This window comes from Eufriesea mexicana, unplaced genomic scaffold, assembly GCF_001483705.2.
Source record: "Eufriesea mexicana isolate 0111107269 unplaced genomic scaffold, ASM148370v2 scaffold592, whole genome shotgun sequence".
Classification (NCBI taxonomy): Eukaryota; Metazoa; Arthropoda; class Insecta; order Hymenoptera; family Apidae; genus Eufriesea; species Eufriesea mexicana.
The window spans coordinates 87,416-105,696 of NW_016908735.1; the positions used below are offsets into that span (position 1 = coordinate 87,416).

The window sequence follows — 18,281 nt, forward strand, 5'->3', positions numbered from 1 at the left end:
CTCCACTTCCTCTGGAAGTATCCATCAAGCGGTTGCACAATGCTAGATAACAGGAACAGCCAGTGATCAACTTTCCTATTACTCCTTCCTGTCTCGTTTCACGTTCACCCTAATTAAACAAATCGAGAAAGATAAATAAATTAATAAATAACATAATACTTGGAAATAATTTTAAATACTATTTAAAAATATTCTCAGTATTTATAATCAATTTAATTAATTTAATATGGTATTTAGCAATAAATTTACTATACTACAGCACTTAATAATATATTTAATACAGCACGGTATTCAATAATAAATTTAACATAGCCCAGTATTAATAATGAATTTAGTACACTACGATTCTAGTAACGAATTTTAATTAATCTTTCCGCAATACATGAATTTTAAAGATGAAAAAATAATAGACGAATCTACGAATTTTAAAAATATCTTTCACGTTTACCCTAATTAAACAAATCGAGAAAGATAAATAAATTAATAAATAACATAATACTTGGAAATAATTTCAAATATTATTTAAAAATATTCTCAGTATTTATAATCAATTTAATTAATTTAATACGATATTTAGCAATAAATTTAATATCTACGAATATACGAATAAATCTACGAATCATAAAAATATCTTTCACGTTTACCCTAATTAAACAAATCGAGGAAGATAAATAAATTAATAAATAACATAATACTTGGAAATAATTTCAAATATTTTTTAATAATATTCTCCGCCATAATATAGTATTTATGATCAATCTAATTAATTTAATACGGTATTTAGCAATAAATTTACTATACTACAGCACTTACCAATAAATTTAATACAGCGTGGTATTCAATAATAAATTGAACATAATCCATGAATTTAGTTCACCACGATTCTAGTAACGAATTTTAATTAATCTTTCTGCAATACGTGAATTTGAAAGATGGAAAAATAATCGACGAATCTACGAATCTTAAAAATATCTTTATAAATATATCTCTGCCAAATCATGATACGATTTCGATCAAGATATGGCGATAGTGGCCGCAGAGGTCGCGTAACCTTCACACCGATCGAATCTTGCGTAATGGCTTAATTACACCTGACGTGGCTGCACAACTGTTGCACTCCTAATTAGCGCGTGAAAGCACGTGACAAACTTCCCCGTGGAAAAGCGAGCGAGGAAAGTGGAATTTCCTGGGTTCGAATCGATAACTGACAGAGGGCGTCACCTTTAGATTAACGATTCATTGCTTTCGGATTTTTTCCCTTTTCTTGGAAAATCTAAATCCCCAATAACCCATAGTTTCGCTGTGCAATGAAAATGGCGGAAATTACCCGGCATTCTCTTCGAGGCTTAAGCAATTAGTATTAGGATAAGTGGATAAAATAGATGAAATATGCTTTTTTTAATTTTGAAGTAAAATATAGCCAATTTTATAACACAAGTATAGTTTGATAAGAGTCTCCCTCATTGGTTAATTAAATTCTTCAAAAAGTCCAAATGAGATTTGAATTTTCAAATTATATTTATTAAACATTTCTTAGAACGATATATCATTATAATTTTGAGACACTTGGAATTATTTTATTTTTATTCTTATATGGTCCTATAAATTGAGAAAGTCAGCTTGATCAGAAGAGAAATTATTCGATCATAGTGATAAAAAGGAATTTATGATTTATTTGTATAAACGAGTGATATTTTTCATAAACCTACATCGAATCTAATTACCGATGAAGTGCCTGCAAACACGTTAGACACCTCTATTTATCTTGGATAAAACTGGTGCTTAGAGTGACGTTCGTTGACTCCTATGAAAGCACGCGATCCGTTGATTAATCGTCGCATCAGGGATCTCGAAATACGTTTGGAAGATTTCACGTGGACATAATAATTAATCAGCCCATAAACACGTGCGTGTTAACTGGTTACAAGTGAAAAACAGAATTTCTCACACACACGAACACGCTTGGCTAGGTTTGGACATGTCCTATGCCTATTCATTTCTATTCCCAATTCAGCCAATGTTTCTTTGCATAATTTCATTAATAACATTCTCAACGATGTTCGTTTTAATACCATAACTTGCCAGTGGATTTCGTAATCTAAGCTAATAATATCGGGCCAAGTTTCTCATGGAAGGAACAGTAGGACTGTTGAAGAGTCAGCTATGGCAATTTGGCGTGTCCAGTTGCGTGATTCAAATTACCTTGTCGCGATTACCTTGTCGGTTCACCTCCAGTTTCATCAATCAAACGAGAAATCGAATGGGAGAGAAGAAAAGGAAACAGAAAAGAGGAATTCGAAACGATCCAGGTACATGAATGAAGAACAGGTTTCGTTTTATAGAGGTACCAGCGAAACGACGCGTCGACAGAAAGGAATGGGGAACTTATGGAAATTACGACGAGACAGTTTCATACTCGACTGACAACCGATGAAATTGTTTAAGCTGTTAAGAAAAATTTGTCAATGACAATGATTTGTGCTTCGCTCGTACTGACGTAAGACTAGTGTAACACTTTCACGTGTACGCCTATTCAGAAGATTAAGTCATTTAAGGATAGTGGAGAGTTATTGAGAGATTATAGAGAAAGCGTTGAAATCTTTCAGAATTATTTCATTTGTGTGAGAGGAATCTTTATTTGGATGGCGTCACTCTGTATCGAGATCTATGTTTGATTCCAGGAACCATCCAGCTTATCAATTCTCGAAACAGGGTTGAATGACGCAATGGGTTGTCATAGTTTCTAAAACTTCCTTTTGACTTATTAATCCGATCTTTATCATATTTGTATTATCAGTTCTTCTTTTCTTATTTATTTTTCTACTTATTATTACGCGTTAATTGCATTTATGAAAATTAGATTTTGGTTAGATTTCTATCTAATTCGATCTACATTAATTTTATACGATCTAGACCTAGATATTACAGGAACTTGCAAGCTGCAAAAATTGTTCGGAAATGTTTGCTGCACATTTTGCATTTTTACCTTGTAAGGATATAAATGTAGGAATGGAATGAGTACGGTTCTGAAAAATGTCAAGAGTGTTTGGGTTTAGAACGAAAGTGACCGTGTGCAAGAGGATGGACTGCAAGGGATGTTTATGATAGAGTCGGGTGAAAATTTAGGGATGCGTCCAGAGTGGTCCCTGGAAATGGTCGGCAATATGGTACTTCCTGATGAGTGATAATACCACCGAAATAAGGATTAACAAGTTCAAGGATTAACAAATATAAAACCAAAAAGTCAATAAAAAATTATTACGCAAGCCTATCAACATATGAATTCACCATTGTTAAATTAATCAATTAAAATGTGTCATTAAATTACCGTGGTATGTGTAATAAAAGAATGTTCCCAAAAATATAATTTCATAGCGAGTAAACAAATTTTAAACAAATTTTGAGTGGATTATGGATTAATATGTTTCCCAATGGACAAATGAATTCGAGCTTCTTCGTATCGCACTGTCAAGATGACTTTGCTTTGGAAACATAACCTAACAGCGGTTTTGGATATGCACCTGTTATTCAACTGCACACGTGGGTTGTCTGAAGAAGTTTTGCTGACGTGCAACCGGAAGACGTTCGCGGCAGGTTGCACAAAAGTTGCAATTTATTCAACTGCACACGTGGTCTGAAGAAGTTTTGCTGACGTGCAACCGGAAGACGTTCGCGGCAGGTTGCACAAAAGTTGCAGTTGAATTTCTCGTACAGTGTTACTGCAAAATTGCTCAGCTACGTAACTTTATTTCAATAGAGAAGTATCCAGCACGAAAATACTAAAATTTTTTTAAAGACAACGCTCTGCGATGAATTACAAATAATTTGGAAATAATTATACGCCTTTTATACCATCTTTCGGATTCGAGATAATTTTTCAGATAATTTTTAATATTCTAATATATAAAATTATCTCACGCAAATTCTAGTGCAATAATATTATTATTATTGAAGCAATAGCAATATTTCATGGTATTCAAATGATATCTGTCGCAAAATAAGAATATCGTATTCAGCCTATTCAAAATTCGAAATTTTCTATTATCTTTTGATAGCAATAAATTATCGAATTAAGAGTTTTTTAATATGTTTTAGTCGTCTTAGAATTTTAACGTGTCTCACATTTCGTAAAATTTATTTTGTTATCTGGTAGAGAGCGAAATTAAATTTCTGGTTATTTTTTATTCTACCACAATTTCGTAGACTGAAAACAGTATATAGTCACGTATGCTATAGTATAGCTTCATTCAAAGTATTATATCCACAGTCTGAATGCTTCTATGCGATGCTTGCTTCTCCATAAGAAGCACTCAAACGTGTCTCACGTGTTATATGCGATTCCTGAGGTATTCCTTGCATAAATGAGGGTTTATGAAAAGCATAAGACGTAACAGATGCATAGAAACTTGATATGACAGAAACGAATCGAATTTGGAATTAGGAGAAATCATAAACAAATTTTCTGCAATTAATTTTTTAAATATTTTTTATATCTTCTTTTTTTAAATTATCTAATAATATAAAATTATATTATAAAATAATTATTTTATTGATAATTAAATTATAATTATTTCTTTTAGTTATTATAATGTAATATTAGAATTTCCTTATACGTTATATTTTATATTTTTCTTTAATTAATATTTCTTCAATTGTCACCTTTCGTAATTTTCACGGTTAGTGGAAAGGAATTTATGGTGGAGAGGGAAGACATGCAAGAGAGCACGAGACCGTGAATTTCTCGCAATTTTGTCGCAATTACTTTTGACCTTAGATAAAGTTTCTTGCGTGTTTTCGTTGCTGTTTTCATTTATCGTGTAAACGAAATATTTATTGTGTGATTTTCGTAATCTATAAAGCTAATTACGTCTGATCCATTTTTGATTTTTTATATTTGATCCATTTTATACTTTCCACTTTGTTTCCATTATTAATAATTTTTACGATACTTATTACTCTCATTTAATTAATTGGTAAATACAAATGATTCGATTTAATTAATTTAATGTAAAATCTTGATTAAAATAATTATAGTTTTATATAAAAAAAGAAAAAAAATAATAGAAAAAGAATTTATATGTTGTAAAAGTAGAATTTATTTAATCATTTCAATTATTATGCTAATTCCTGTAAACATATTTCGAAATATATGTTGGAAGTATAAAGAGACAAAATAAGGAGATATGTTGGCATATGTACTGACAGTAGAATACTGTGCTTATGTTCAGACAACTCTCACCACTAGGCAATTATCAACGAAGACGACGAAAAAACTAGAAACTAGAAAATAGAAACTAGAAAATAACTGAAATCAAGTAAATGTTATGAAATATTTTATTAAATTCTGTAATTAAATTTATCATGCCTTCATTCCATAACCCATTCATATTGTATTAATTTCTAAAAAATATTTCAAATCAATTTTATAATTTTTACAATTTATTAAAAAATGTATAAAATTTATAAAAATTGTAAAAACATACTGTAGTTTTCTAAGCCGTCTAATTTTTATCTATTCTAACTGTTGACTACATGTTATAATTTTTCGAAGGTTTCATAAAAATACTAGAAGTCTTGTATTAAATTGCACTAGAGTATCGCGAAGATTTATGACTGCTTCTTACAATTTCAAATATCAATTTCAAAATTATGCAAAATAAATATCTAAATTTATATTTATAGCTTGGTTATGCTATATATTTCAGAAACATGAAGGAACAAACAGAATGGTGGATCGCAATGACGTTCCTTGTTGCACTAGTGACACAACAAATAAGCATAGCAAATGCTAAGGATACTACATCTGGACATGAAAAATATTCGAGAAGTGCAGGTAAAAATTAAATTAAATTTAACAAAGTATTTAAATAAAATTACTATTTTAATCTACTTAACTAATTATTCCAATTTTTACAATTTATGATAAAAATTGGTTCATTTTCTAGAATAAAAACGAAATTTATACAATTATTATTATTTAATGTATACTGAAACCTATATATATATATATATATATAGTGTATTGATATTCAGGAAAATAATTTAATTTCTAAGTTACCAAATAAGTTTCATGATTTTTAAATTATCGTTGTTATCAATAAATTTTTATTACCTTAGAAATTTTTACATCTTTTTTAATTCTCTTATTTTCAAACGTAATATTTTGATCAAAGTAATCGAAATTGTTGTGAAATTATTATTAAAGTCTAATAACAATGTAATTACAATTGTAGTAGCCTGTATATAATTTTTCAATTCTATATTTATTTCATACTGCAGTTCAAATTTCTCGTGATACACAGTGAGCGCAATTTAGGATCATAAACCGATATTTCTGAAGCAAGTTCATTATGAGTCACAACAAACTAGCGTCACATTTTATTGTCACTTTCGAATGTTATTAAACTAAATGTACTTCCTGTGCGCCAAATGACCAGAATTTCTATGATCGCTGAAACTACGAGAGAAACTATACACGTGCGTGCACTTTACGACCAAGTATTTTCGATTATCTGTTATTTATATTTTCTATAACAACTGCACTAGAGAAAAATACTTTTATACATACTCATTATTATATAATTAAATCAGTAAGTTGCAATAAAAATAATATACCAACTATGAGATAAACTAGAATTTTTATTTTCGAAATATTTTTACACTTTCAAAACCAAAGAGTAACTCTGCTATAACGATTCATATAAATTCATTTATATTAACAGGAATAAATTTAGATAAAAATTAAATACACTCTAGAGCGAAAATTATCAAAGAAATTTGAATCAATAAAATAAAATAAAATAAAAAAGACACCAGGTATATTAATCACGTTAATTACCCACGTTCACTTTTAAATGCTAATGCAAATTCCTGTTACACTAAACGTCCATCCGATAATTAATCGATGAGGTGGATGTGCTTTTAATTAGCAGATACTTTATTCAAGTTCTTGCCTCCTCGAATGAAATACCTATAATCGAGATCAAGTGGATACGTAGGTAACGGACAAAAAACTCACACAGATTTATACATATATATAGATATACACAGCTTGATAAAGCTCCAGGTGTGCCCAATTAAATACCAGTCCACTTCCTCAAACAAAGGGGTCAGTAATCCATTAATAACGAAACCGAACACCTGTGTGCGTTTTTATTTCTTTGTGGTTTCTCCTTTCCCTAACCGAGATTGAAAGGACAGCCGAGGGAAGCATGGAACAGGAACACAGGAAGGAAGAAAGAGAAACGTTACGTTTGCACTCGTTTCTTCAAGGCTTGGATATTTTGCTCGTGCATTCTGCTTTCTAGAATGCCAATTAAACTCTTAATAATCGAAGCAAGAATACCGAGCGAAAGAAACTAGAGCAACGAGTTCCTTGTGCAACAAGTGGGAGTTAATAGCAAGAAACGCCTCTCGAGATATATGTAGAACTCGCGCGGCATGCCGGAATTCCAGCACTGTTTTCGAGGGACGTTCTCTGATGAATGCTGCCATCGTTAAACGGGCCCGCGTGTTTCCGTATGCCGCCGCGACAACTCAATGGCGCGACTGAGTTGCGCTGATCAAGATGGCGCGCTGATGCCTGACTCGGGTATCTACGTTTCGAGTAATTGAAATTTTTAACTCTGTCATTCATTTCGTTGTCACGAATTAGACAGTCTGCTCTGAAGTTTCGATCCCCTCGTCTATGTAGATATAAAATACGCAGAGTCTGACAAATAATAGCTTTATTTTCGAGGAAATTAATTTTAAATATTTCGTGGAAGTGGATTTACTTACGTTTATGTTTAATGCATTGGCTAACGGGGGTCATGCGAGGTATACGATGAAGCTAGATAGTCAGGCATGGTAAATTTTATTACTTTAGAAATTATTGAAAATATTTCTACTCTAACGCATAATTCCCTATTTTAAATTACGTTGCTGCGGATATTTTCTACCACGTTCTAGCGATTTATCTGATTAATCGTTACGATAGTAAAACCCATGCAAAGTAGAATGAATATATTATATATGACCATAGATATCGATCTACAAGGATATACTTATTGCAATATGCATTGCACCCACGAAGCAAATATTTAAAGTCGATTCTCTCAGAAACCGAGCCACCAAGGAAAAAATTTTATTGCATATTTTTTGTTTATTTTTTCACGTAGAACCACTACCTGTAGCATTCTACTACCGGTTACGATCCGCTTTAGATAAAAATCGTTGCAAGCTAATAGAACCTGGTGCATATGGAAGAAGTCAAGCGGAAACAAAAGTATTCCGCTAATTTCATCTTGCACACCGCTTAACGCGCGAATATATATCTCGTAGGTTCTCGAAATCACACGGCAGAAATCAAATTGCTACTCACGAGGCCGGTCCCAGGGCACGGGGCGTTCGTTTAACATCCACAACGACCAACTCCAGCGCGCGAGCAATTTGGCCAGGCTCCAAGGCGATACTCCACGGCGCTGATTGAAATTCAAATTCGGCCAGGAGTTTACCAAATGCCCTGTAGCCAGCTTACGCGGCTGACTAGGTTCGTTCATTTGCTGAGTTGGCCGTGGCCACATCGATAAGATCTGTCTCCGTTGGTATAACATTCATCGTTCGAACTGAAAGCAGTGAAAGGCATCGGCTCGTGGCAACGAGCGCGTTTCACGATCTATTACGTCGACATAGGATTCCTTACGATTGTCCATAACGCGGTGAACGTGGCCGATCGGAAGGTATGCGCATGATAAATCTGCGAAAAGAATTCCCCTAGCCATTCAATACATCGACGCAATCCCCCTAGCGTAAGCAGACAAAGATCCCAGGGAAAGACGCCGATCCGCGTGCCATCTTTGTCGTGGGAAAATCGCAGTGTTCTACTGTCGATACACGGTGAGGCACAACAAAGCAGCTTGGCATTAAACCCCCTTTATCCCGATTAGAATGATCACGGTTACGCACTGACTACCGTGGTTCCGGGTAAACGAGCTGAGAAACGAGAGAACGGGTCTAAAGGTGTGATTTAATTACTACACGTTGTCAGGTGAGCACAGCGGTGTTGATCGCGGAGGATATCGATGAAATATTTTTGATTATCCGACGACGGATATCGATTGATACGATGAATTTTTTATTTAATAGGACTACTGGATTGTGTCAAGATCGATTAGGTTAGGTCCACTGAAAATTATTGTACTTTCAGTAATGTTGATAGGATGAGTTTATTTAATAGGACAACTGGATTGGTCCAGGTGGCTTTTGGATATTTTTTATTTTTTTAATTATTGATTATAAATAGGTGATATTTGGCTAAATTAACGTTGAACTTTATTCAAACAGATATAATTATGCATAGCTATTTTATATTATTTTTTATTATCAGATTTCTCATTTATTTCCATAATTTTATTCCCATTTATTATAGTAATACTGTAATTAATATTGTCTATCTGTACCATATATATATCTATCTGCACCAAATATACATATATTAAAGATTGGTAGTTTTAATGTCAAGATTGATTAGACTACGTCCACTGAAAATTATTGTACTTTCACTAATGTTGACAGGATGAGTTTATTTAATAGGACAACTGGATTGGTCTAGGTGGCTTTTGGATATTTTTTATTTTTTTAATTATTGATTATAAATAGGTGATATTTGGCTAAATTAACGTTGAATTTTATTCAAACAGAGATATAATTATGCATAGCTATTTTATATTATTTTTTATTATTAGATTTCTCATTTATTTCCATAATTTTATTCCCATTTATTATAGTAATACTCTAATTAGTATTGCGTATCCGTATCATATTGAGATATATTAAAGATTGGTAGTTCTAGTGTCAAAATTACTTTTTATTATTAGATTCCTTATTTCTTTCATTTTATTCCCATTTATTATAATAATACTGTAATTAGTATTGCGTATCCGTATCATATTAAGATATATTATATTAAAGATTGGTAGTTTTACTGTCAAGATCGATTATGTCGACTGAAAATTATGGCACTTTTAATACTGTTTAATTATCTCTGTTATTTCTAACAAAAAAAAGAAACTTGCGAAAGAAAAGTTGCACAGTTCCATGTGGTAAATATAACACTGAAACGAAATTCCTTTTTCAGTCATTTAAATTGCAATCTCAGGGGTGTTAATAATTTTCCAAACGAAATTGTGCATTTTCGTTAACGTAATATTGCAGCTGGTAATAAAACGAATTCGTGAATGTAAGAGTGAATGAACTTAAAAGGGTCAATTGGAGAAAGATATTATTTTATCTCGCTCGAGGAGTGAGTCAGAGAATACCTGTATTCTGTACTACTGAAAGTTGTACTTCCGGCAAATGTCGTGGGTCACTTATGACGCATACAGTGTGGAACATTGGACTAAATTCATCAGAATTATTTGTCAAAAATCTACCGATATCTTTCATCGTTTCACGACAAAGAAAAATATTTTATGGAGGGACTGAAGTAGAAAATTTTCCAGTTACGAATTATATCAAAATTCATGTTCACTGCTTTGGAATAATTATAAAAAGAAAAATTAAGAAACTTACACAGACATACATTAGACAATTCAATTTCTAATTATTATTTCATTTCTGTTCCAGGAAACGAAGGGAAACCGTCAGATTTAGAAGGATCCGAAACTAGCTATGGTTTTCCCTATACGAATAAATATGGAAACTCGTATAGCACATTTCCTTATCCTGCTGCTTCGTATTCACCTCCTTATTTATCCACTGGGTATGTATACGAAAATTACAAACTAAATTTTCCACATTTTCGAACAATGCTAAATTATTCTTTCTTGTATTATGATATTTGAATATTGTTTAAGACCGTACGTTGGTTTTGCACAAAACACGACGTTTAATATACATCAAGAAATCAGGTGTGGTGACACTTACCCACGTAGATGTGGGAAAAAGAGGTATCGAACTTTCGATGGGTCCTGTAACAACCTGCACAACCCTACATGGGGTATGGCAAACACGAGATACGGACGACTCCTGCCAGCAAATTATGCAGATGGTAAGAATGAATTTTTACATTTCCTTTATCTCTTAAATATAGAAAATTTTCTCCTAGACATAGAAAAAGCTAACATCAACCACTAAATGATTTTTCTTCCATTTCTATCTATTTATTAAGTTTTTACAATTTATATACTTTATACAGTAGGTTCAGGAAATTATATTTTCTTAGGGAAATATTTTACTCTTGTTAAAATATTATTTTGTAAATAAGGATAGTCTAATATTTTTATCAAATTTAGTCAAGAAAAATATTTATAATTGTATAAGTATAGTGAAGTAAGTAGTATAGCAAGTACTATATTAAAGTTCACATTTCCTCTAAAATTTTGCAAGAGAATTAACTTCTTTACTATTTCTGATGAATAAAAATTCATTAATATTAATAATTTAGTTTTACTAACCACTAAAAATTGCATTTCACAGCAATAAATTTTCCTTTCTGTTTCTAACGCGAATTACTATCATGTAGCATAAACCTAAATATAGTGCTCACAGAGAATGTTACTTAAAGTTGTATATTAATAATAAATAGATACATGCAGTTACATACAATTTTCTCAAAAAACAATTGTATGTTCTCAAAAATTGTAAAAAAACGAGAAATACGAGTCCAGTTATTGCCTAATTTGGTGATACTAGTATTAAAAATCATTATGACGAGTCACGTTTCTATAACTATTTTAAATTGCATAACCAGTTTACTATACTATAGTATAAAGGAATAAAAATGAATAACTAGTTTACGATTGAGGCTTATGTTATGATATAATATGCTCGTCTACACTACTACACTACTACAGTGAGTCGAACAAGTTGGAGAACTAAATTTACGTATAGCAGTCGTTGGTCCAGTCCACGTGTTATCCAATCGATTTTATCACATTCTCCCGATTTACAGCCGAGAAAAAAATACTTCCGTAATCGATACAAAATTGACCCAACCTCACTTTCACTATCTGCGGCTCAATCTAATTCGTTGTGGCGCGCGCCATCTACTTAGTCAAGGTTTTGTTTGACCGTTGCAAACAATTATACACGACGGTCCGCCATTATACCATAACGAACTTTTTCGCGTACATCTGTCAATCTCCGTCAAACATCGTGAAACGTCTGAAAGGAAATGCTCAGCAACTGTGAGAAGGATCTAACGAAATACTAGCACCTTTTTCTGTCGCATTTTCGAAATGATTGCATTATATAAATTGAGACACTTAGCAATCCAAGTGGTCAACTCTACTTTCTATTTAATTTTAAAATCAAAGTGTGTGATTGGCATTTAACTGTTTGAAAACCGGTTCATTGCAATACAGTTAGTCAAATTGGCAACTATGTGGCTCAATTGACTTTGGCAGAAAAACTTCTCTTCTATTTAATCGTTATATAGTACATGTATGGAATTCATATACACAGTGACTCGAAAATCCGATCACATGCCCTCGGCATATGTTTTATAAGAGTAAATTATATATTCGGTCTTGGGTATTGCCAACTAAATATAACGAGGCCTATCTGTCACAAGTGAAAACAGGATTTCGTGGTACAGGTATTGAAGGCGTTCACGTGTAAACTTTCAAAAAGCAAAACACGAAATACGATCATTTCTCCAATGAATATGCGTCATTGCAGGCGCTAATGTAACGACAAATCCAACTTCTAAGAAAAATACCATATTTATGGGAATAAATAAATTATGCGCGATTAAAAATTAAATTGGACGAAATTAATCATAAATGTACTATCTATCGATGCAAAGAACACTTTTCTCCAAGACAACGTGAAATCAGAAAATATATTTCTTATTATCGTTAATTCACCTTTTATCGATGGAGGATCACGTGCGATATAAATCGAAGAAATTTCATTCAGAAATGCAATTCCTGGTACCGTTTTATTCCCTAGGTTTTAAATTGTCGAAATATCGTGCGATTTCCATCGACCTAACGATTCGTAGAACGCGTGTCGAAGCGAATTCCGCGCAACGTTTATTTTTTCGACACTACCACTGATAGATACAGTTCCCTCTAGCGGTCACGCTTCGCTTCACCTCAAAACGAAACGGGTCAGAGTAGAGCGGTGTCCGTTCTACGTCGATGGCGTATTATATGGATCGTGATGCAAATTCTGCGGTTATGTTTAACGTCTACAGTTATTGCACCATGATTAATATCTTCCTTGCAGCTGATGAAGGTCAAGGAAAAGGGAAATTAAAATTTACTAATCTGAAATTTTCTTTTATATATGTATATACGCGTGATAATTAAAAATCTGATAATCGATAATTGAAATTGAGTCAAATCGAGTCAAATGAATAATTAAAAATGGGAAAATGTATTGCATATTTTCAGATCCTTTGTTTTTGATTAACTGACAGATTAAATTATTATTGACAAAGATAGTTGTTCAGATAAGTATCATAATTTTTAATTAGCTATTTTCATGTATACAATTGATATATTTGTACACATTTTTGTTTGAAATTATGTTCCACAATTTTAGGTTCTTGCATTATATTGTATTACACTTTATTAATATATAAAATTGCTTTCAGTAATATATTCAGTAATATTATTATACTATTTAGTATGAAATTGAAAGTATAGGGTATCCAATCTAAAATATCTATCTTAATCACCATCTATGTTTTTCTAAAGAAAAATAGTAATTATCTTAAAAATTACGAAAACAACTTATAACAATAATTATCTGCAACACCTAGTATTTAGTATAATTTAAATTACATTTGCAATACTTTTTCCAAATATGAATGCAATATGTAATTAAATAATTTACACTGGCATTTTGTATCCTGTATTTCATAGTAGAATAAATCAAACTCCCTGCAACAATATAATTATCCATATTCGCAATTGTGTTATAAATCTATTATGCAATTATGACACAGATTTACTTAAAAATTACTTACGCGTTGGTTCGAGTATAAAACGCAATGAGATCTCAGATAAGCTCCACTCCTTTCGTACACAGAAACAAACATGACGCAAAACGTAAAAACCAAGCAACGATGTATAGCATAGTTGAACTGTTTTCTGATATTTCGTTGCAAAATTGTAACAGTAATATAATGGTATATGAGAATAAAAGAAGTGGGATAGAATATGAGATTCTATCCAATTTATTATTCATTTCTACAATTTCCAGACTGTATATCATTGACATAATTGACCAACTTTTAGAAAGAAAAACAAGTTTATGAAGTTGCATAGAATGCTCGATGAAGTTATTACTTCAGCCATATTTCTAGATTTCCAATTTTCAGGGCAATAAATGTAATAAAAAATTAATTAATCTTATTTCTTAATTCTCTTCTATTTTTTGATTCCAATTATTTTTATTCGGTCCTTTAAGTTAAATTTACTACACTGAATTTATTTTATCTTTAATTATTTATACCGATTTTATCTTATGCTCTATCTAATTTCAATCTTCAAAATTTCCAGTATAATACAAGTTATTAAATTATTGAAATTACATTAGGTAATAAAAATTAATTAAACATGAAACAATTAATTAAATTTAATTCTGATGTAGTGCAGAGGATAATATCTCCAAAAATAAAAATAATAAGAATTATTTAATTAATTAATTAGTACTAAACGTTGTTTATTTAATCTCGGTACTTTACATCTGCAAAATAGCAAAGGTTCAAGTAATTTTTATCTCATTTACCTCCATACAGTACGAATTTCATACTTGTTTTGCAAATGTCACTCATTCGCAATGGCATCCTCTTTTATCGTTTCCCTCTCCATTATTCAACGATGAATTTTTTCAAAGATACTACTTTACATATTCGAGATATGCAGTTTACAAAAACTACGCACATGTTTCTATGTCCCCGAGTTATGTAAAATCTTTTGCATACAATTACACGGCATAGATGAAGCAAGAAATAAATTGTCAGTGATGAAAAGAGAATAACATAATGACTATGAAAGGAGAAAATCAGGAAATACGCATCAGGAAATAATGTACGAAAGTAAAACTTCAGATCGCGTTGTTTGATATTTATAATGGCCTCAATAAAAAGCATTCAAGGATGCATGGAAGATTTATGATTTGATTATTTTACAACCAGAGAAACGTAAAACGCGCTATTGAATGATAATTCAGAAATGTAAGAAAATTCGTATTTAATTATGGCACTTAAACTATATGCACTTGTGCCATTTAAATTGGAGGAATCCATCAATATTAGAAAATTAATTCTACTGAGAATATTGTTCTGATTTGATCCTATATTCTGAACATAAGTATAGGTATTAGATGAAATAAACAGCTCCTTCGTTATGTTTGAACAATAGAAGTATGATTTGTCTTGTAATTTCAATACACCACTGCAAGGGTCGTAAAACTCTGTTGTTTCTACGTTTCCCATGACAAATACCGACTTTCACAGAAACCCGTTCCGATTTCATTGCTGCAAACGCAGTCGAACGTGATTTACACGCTTGCATAGGAACTAGTTTGCCTCCTGTTTTATAAAGTTTGCAATGTAACGCCGATAATTGCGAGCACGTGAGACCATTCTGCAACCATCTTACGGTCTTGCAGCAACCCTTTCGACTCGGTGCCGGCTCCTCTAGGGATATCGAGCACGTACAAGTACCATTTTAGCCGAGTAATCGACATAATCGACGATCATTTTCGACACATGAGATCTTATATCATGGTACGACGCCATTTGTTCTTATTTGTTCAACAACGGTTGTATTACTTCATTCGTTTGCGGTACTATTGCTTAAACTCGGTTATTATTGCTGCAGCATGATTTGTTAAAAATTATTGATCAAATATTACCGATCAAAATTTACAATTATTTATTGTAGAAACGAAGACTGATCGAAATTTTCAATTATTAATACAAGATGATTAATATGTATTTCCAATTATTAATGAAAAATGGTTAATTATAATTATTTAAAAATCGTGAAGAATTAATTTGTTAAAATTAATTATGTGCAGCAATTATATCCAGTTCCAGGAATGATAATAAATTACACAAACGTGGAAAAAACAAAATGCTTAAACTTGGTTATTATAGCTGCAGCATGATATGTTAAAAATTATTGATCAAATATTACCGATCAACATTTACAATTATTAATACTACACGATTAACGAGAATTAGAAATTACCAATTATTAGTACAAAATGATTAATAAAAATTTCCTGTTATCGATAAAAAGAAGATTAATACGTATTTCCAATTATTAAAGAAAAATGGTTAATTATATTATATTATAAATATATTATAAAAATTATATTATAAAAATAATATACTTATTATTTAATTATTTTGTATTTAAAATTATATTAAAAAATATTATAAAAATGGTTAATTATAATTAATTATATTAATTATTTAAAAAAGTGAAGAACTAATTTGTTAAAATTAATTATGCCCAGCAATTATATCCAGTTCCAGAAATGATAGTAAATTACACAAACGTGGACAAAACAAAACAGCTACCATTTTCATGTTCCTTTTTATCAAGCCATTGTCCTAACTCGATTATTATATAAGACCGAGCTTTCATCATAAGAATAAGTCCTGCTTATTTCTTCCAAGTACTTTTAGTTGCTGTCCTATTCGTCTAAGCTTCCGTATATCGCCTAACTCATGCGGAACCTATTTGTCCACTTCCTTCACTTTTTCTATTTCAGGCCAGTGATGAATAATAGCAGGCTACTTTACTTTCATTCGAAACGCAATTTCTTCCACTGTCCGCAAATTTTTTCCAAAACGATATCTCTTAAAACTACACTGCCGATGACATTTTCCGGTTTTCGTCTTAATTCATTTCCGCACGAGAAATCGTCACGTTTGAATTCCTTAATCTTCTCCAAATGCTAATTTTCTGCCTTCGGTGACATTTGCGACTGAATACGAGTGACAATTTCCTATATTAAATTCGTATTCAAAAATCAGAGGAATATTCTGAATATTCACGATGGCCTATAGATAATTTGTGAAATTTCTGTTGCAATTCTAGATACTATTAAATATATATGTTTTAGCACAAATTTCTTCTCATTTATATAATTAATGACGACTAGAACATAATTTGTAAATTAAAGGAAATTTCTCTTTTTATATATGAGTGATGAAAATTAGGACACGATTTAAAATATCATAGTAAATAATATTTTAATAATTATTCTAAATATTTTTATAACAGATATTATAAAATGAAATATATTAAATCAATAATTGTTTTCTCTGGTTGATGGCAACAAAAATGCAATGTGTATTAAAGAAAATTTTTCCTTTCCTAATATTTGCAAATAGTAATGATTAATAATGACAGAAGAAAAGAATAATAAAAATTGACCAATTCTGAACTTAGCCTAGCTCGATCAAATAGAAATATCAACAAGTTTTCAGAAACTCTAACTGCATACTTACAATATTAATGCATATGAATGAGAAACTTATAATAATTTATTTTTCAAATGCTAAAAGACTTTTCAAGAAAATTCGCTGAATTATTTTCATCGTCAGCTTCTAAGAATCATCAGCTGTTATTAAAATTATCATTTATGAATAATAGTGTTAGCTCATAGTATATAATCTTCAAAGAGACGCCGTTTCAGACGCAGAAAATTCCATGTCACTAATGATAGTAACCTTTCGTGATGACATTTTTAATATTCCCATGTGGTGCATGAGGAAATAACTGACTAAGGAAATATCGAGTCGTGATGCAGTGGAAATACCGATGCAAGAGTGATGAATGGACCGCATCTCATTCCATTATACCGCCTGCGATTCCGTGACAAATATATTTTGCAATTGTTCGACTTTCTAGTGACGAATTAGGATCCGTGAAATTCGCGTTATTCGCGCGAAAGTGGTTAATTGTCGCGTTTTATTATTTCGTCGGCGAAGAAAAAAGAGGATTCGCGATATCTTACTAGTTACGAAATTTTATAACCACGTATTCGCGAATCTTCAGTTTCATTTTTCGCGTTATTATAAATATAAATTGAATTTGATTGATTTATTATTTTATATAATTTACGACGATGCGAATTTGTTAGAAATTTTAAAAACAAGAATACGAATTGCATATTTATATTATTTTCATATGTAAACAGTAAATACGGAATTTTCCGTTTATTTATTATTAATAATTCAGCATTATTAACACACGCGATATTAATTATTATTTTTGTTAGTGTAAATACGTGAATAAATATATAATAACCATAGTAAAACTGATATT

The 18,281-nt window shown here is 31.2% G+C and overlaps 1 protein-coding gene across 1 annotated transcript in view; it reads left to right on the plus strand.

Annotated features, from left to right (window-relative positions):
- Nucleotides 1-2,317: 2,317 nt before the first annotated feature.
- Nucleotides 2,318-18,281, plus strand: part of LOC108545831 (peroxidase) — a 26,655-nt gene continuing 10,691 nt past the window's right edge. Inside the window, exons 1-4 of the mRNA XM_017897623.1 lie at nt 2,318-2,344; nt 5,683-5,833; nt 10,606-10,741; nt 10,836-11,029. Coding sequence (XP_017753112.1) covers nt 2,318-2,344; nt 5,683-5,833; nt 10,606-10,741; nt 10,836-11,029 — 508 coding nt within the window. The remainder of the gene's footprint in view (nt 2,345-5,682; nt 5,834-10,605; nt 10,742-10,835; nt 11,030-18,281) is intronic.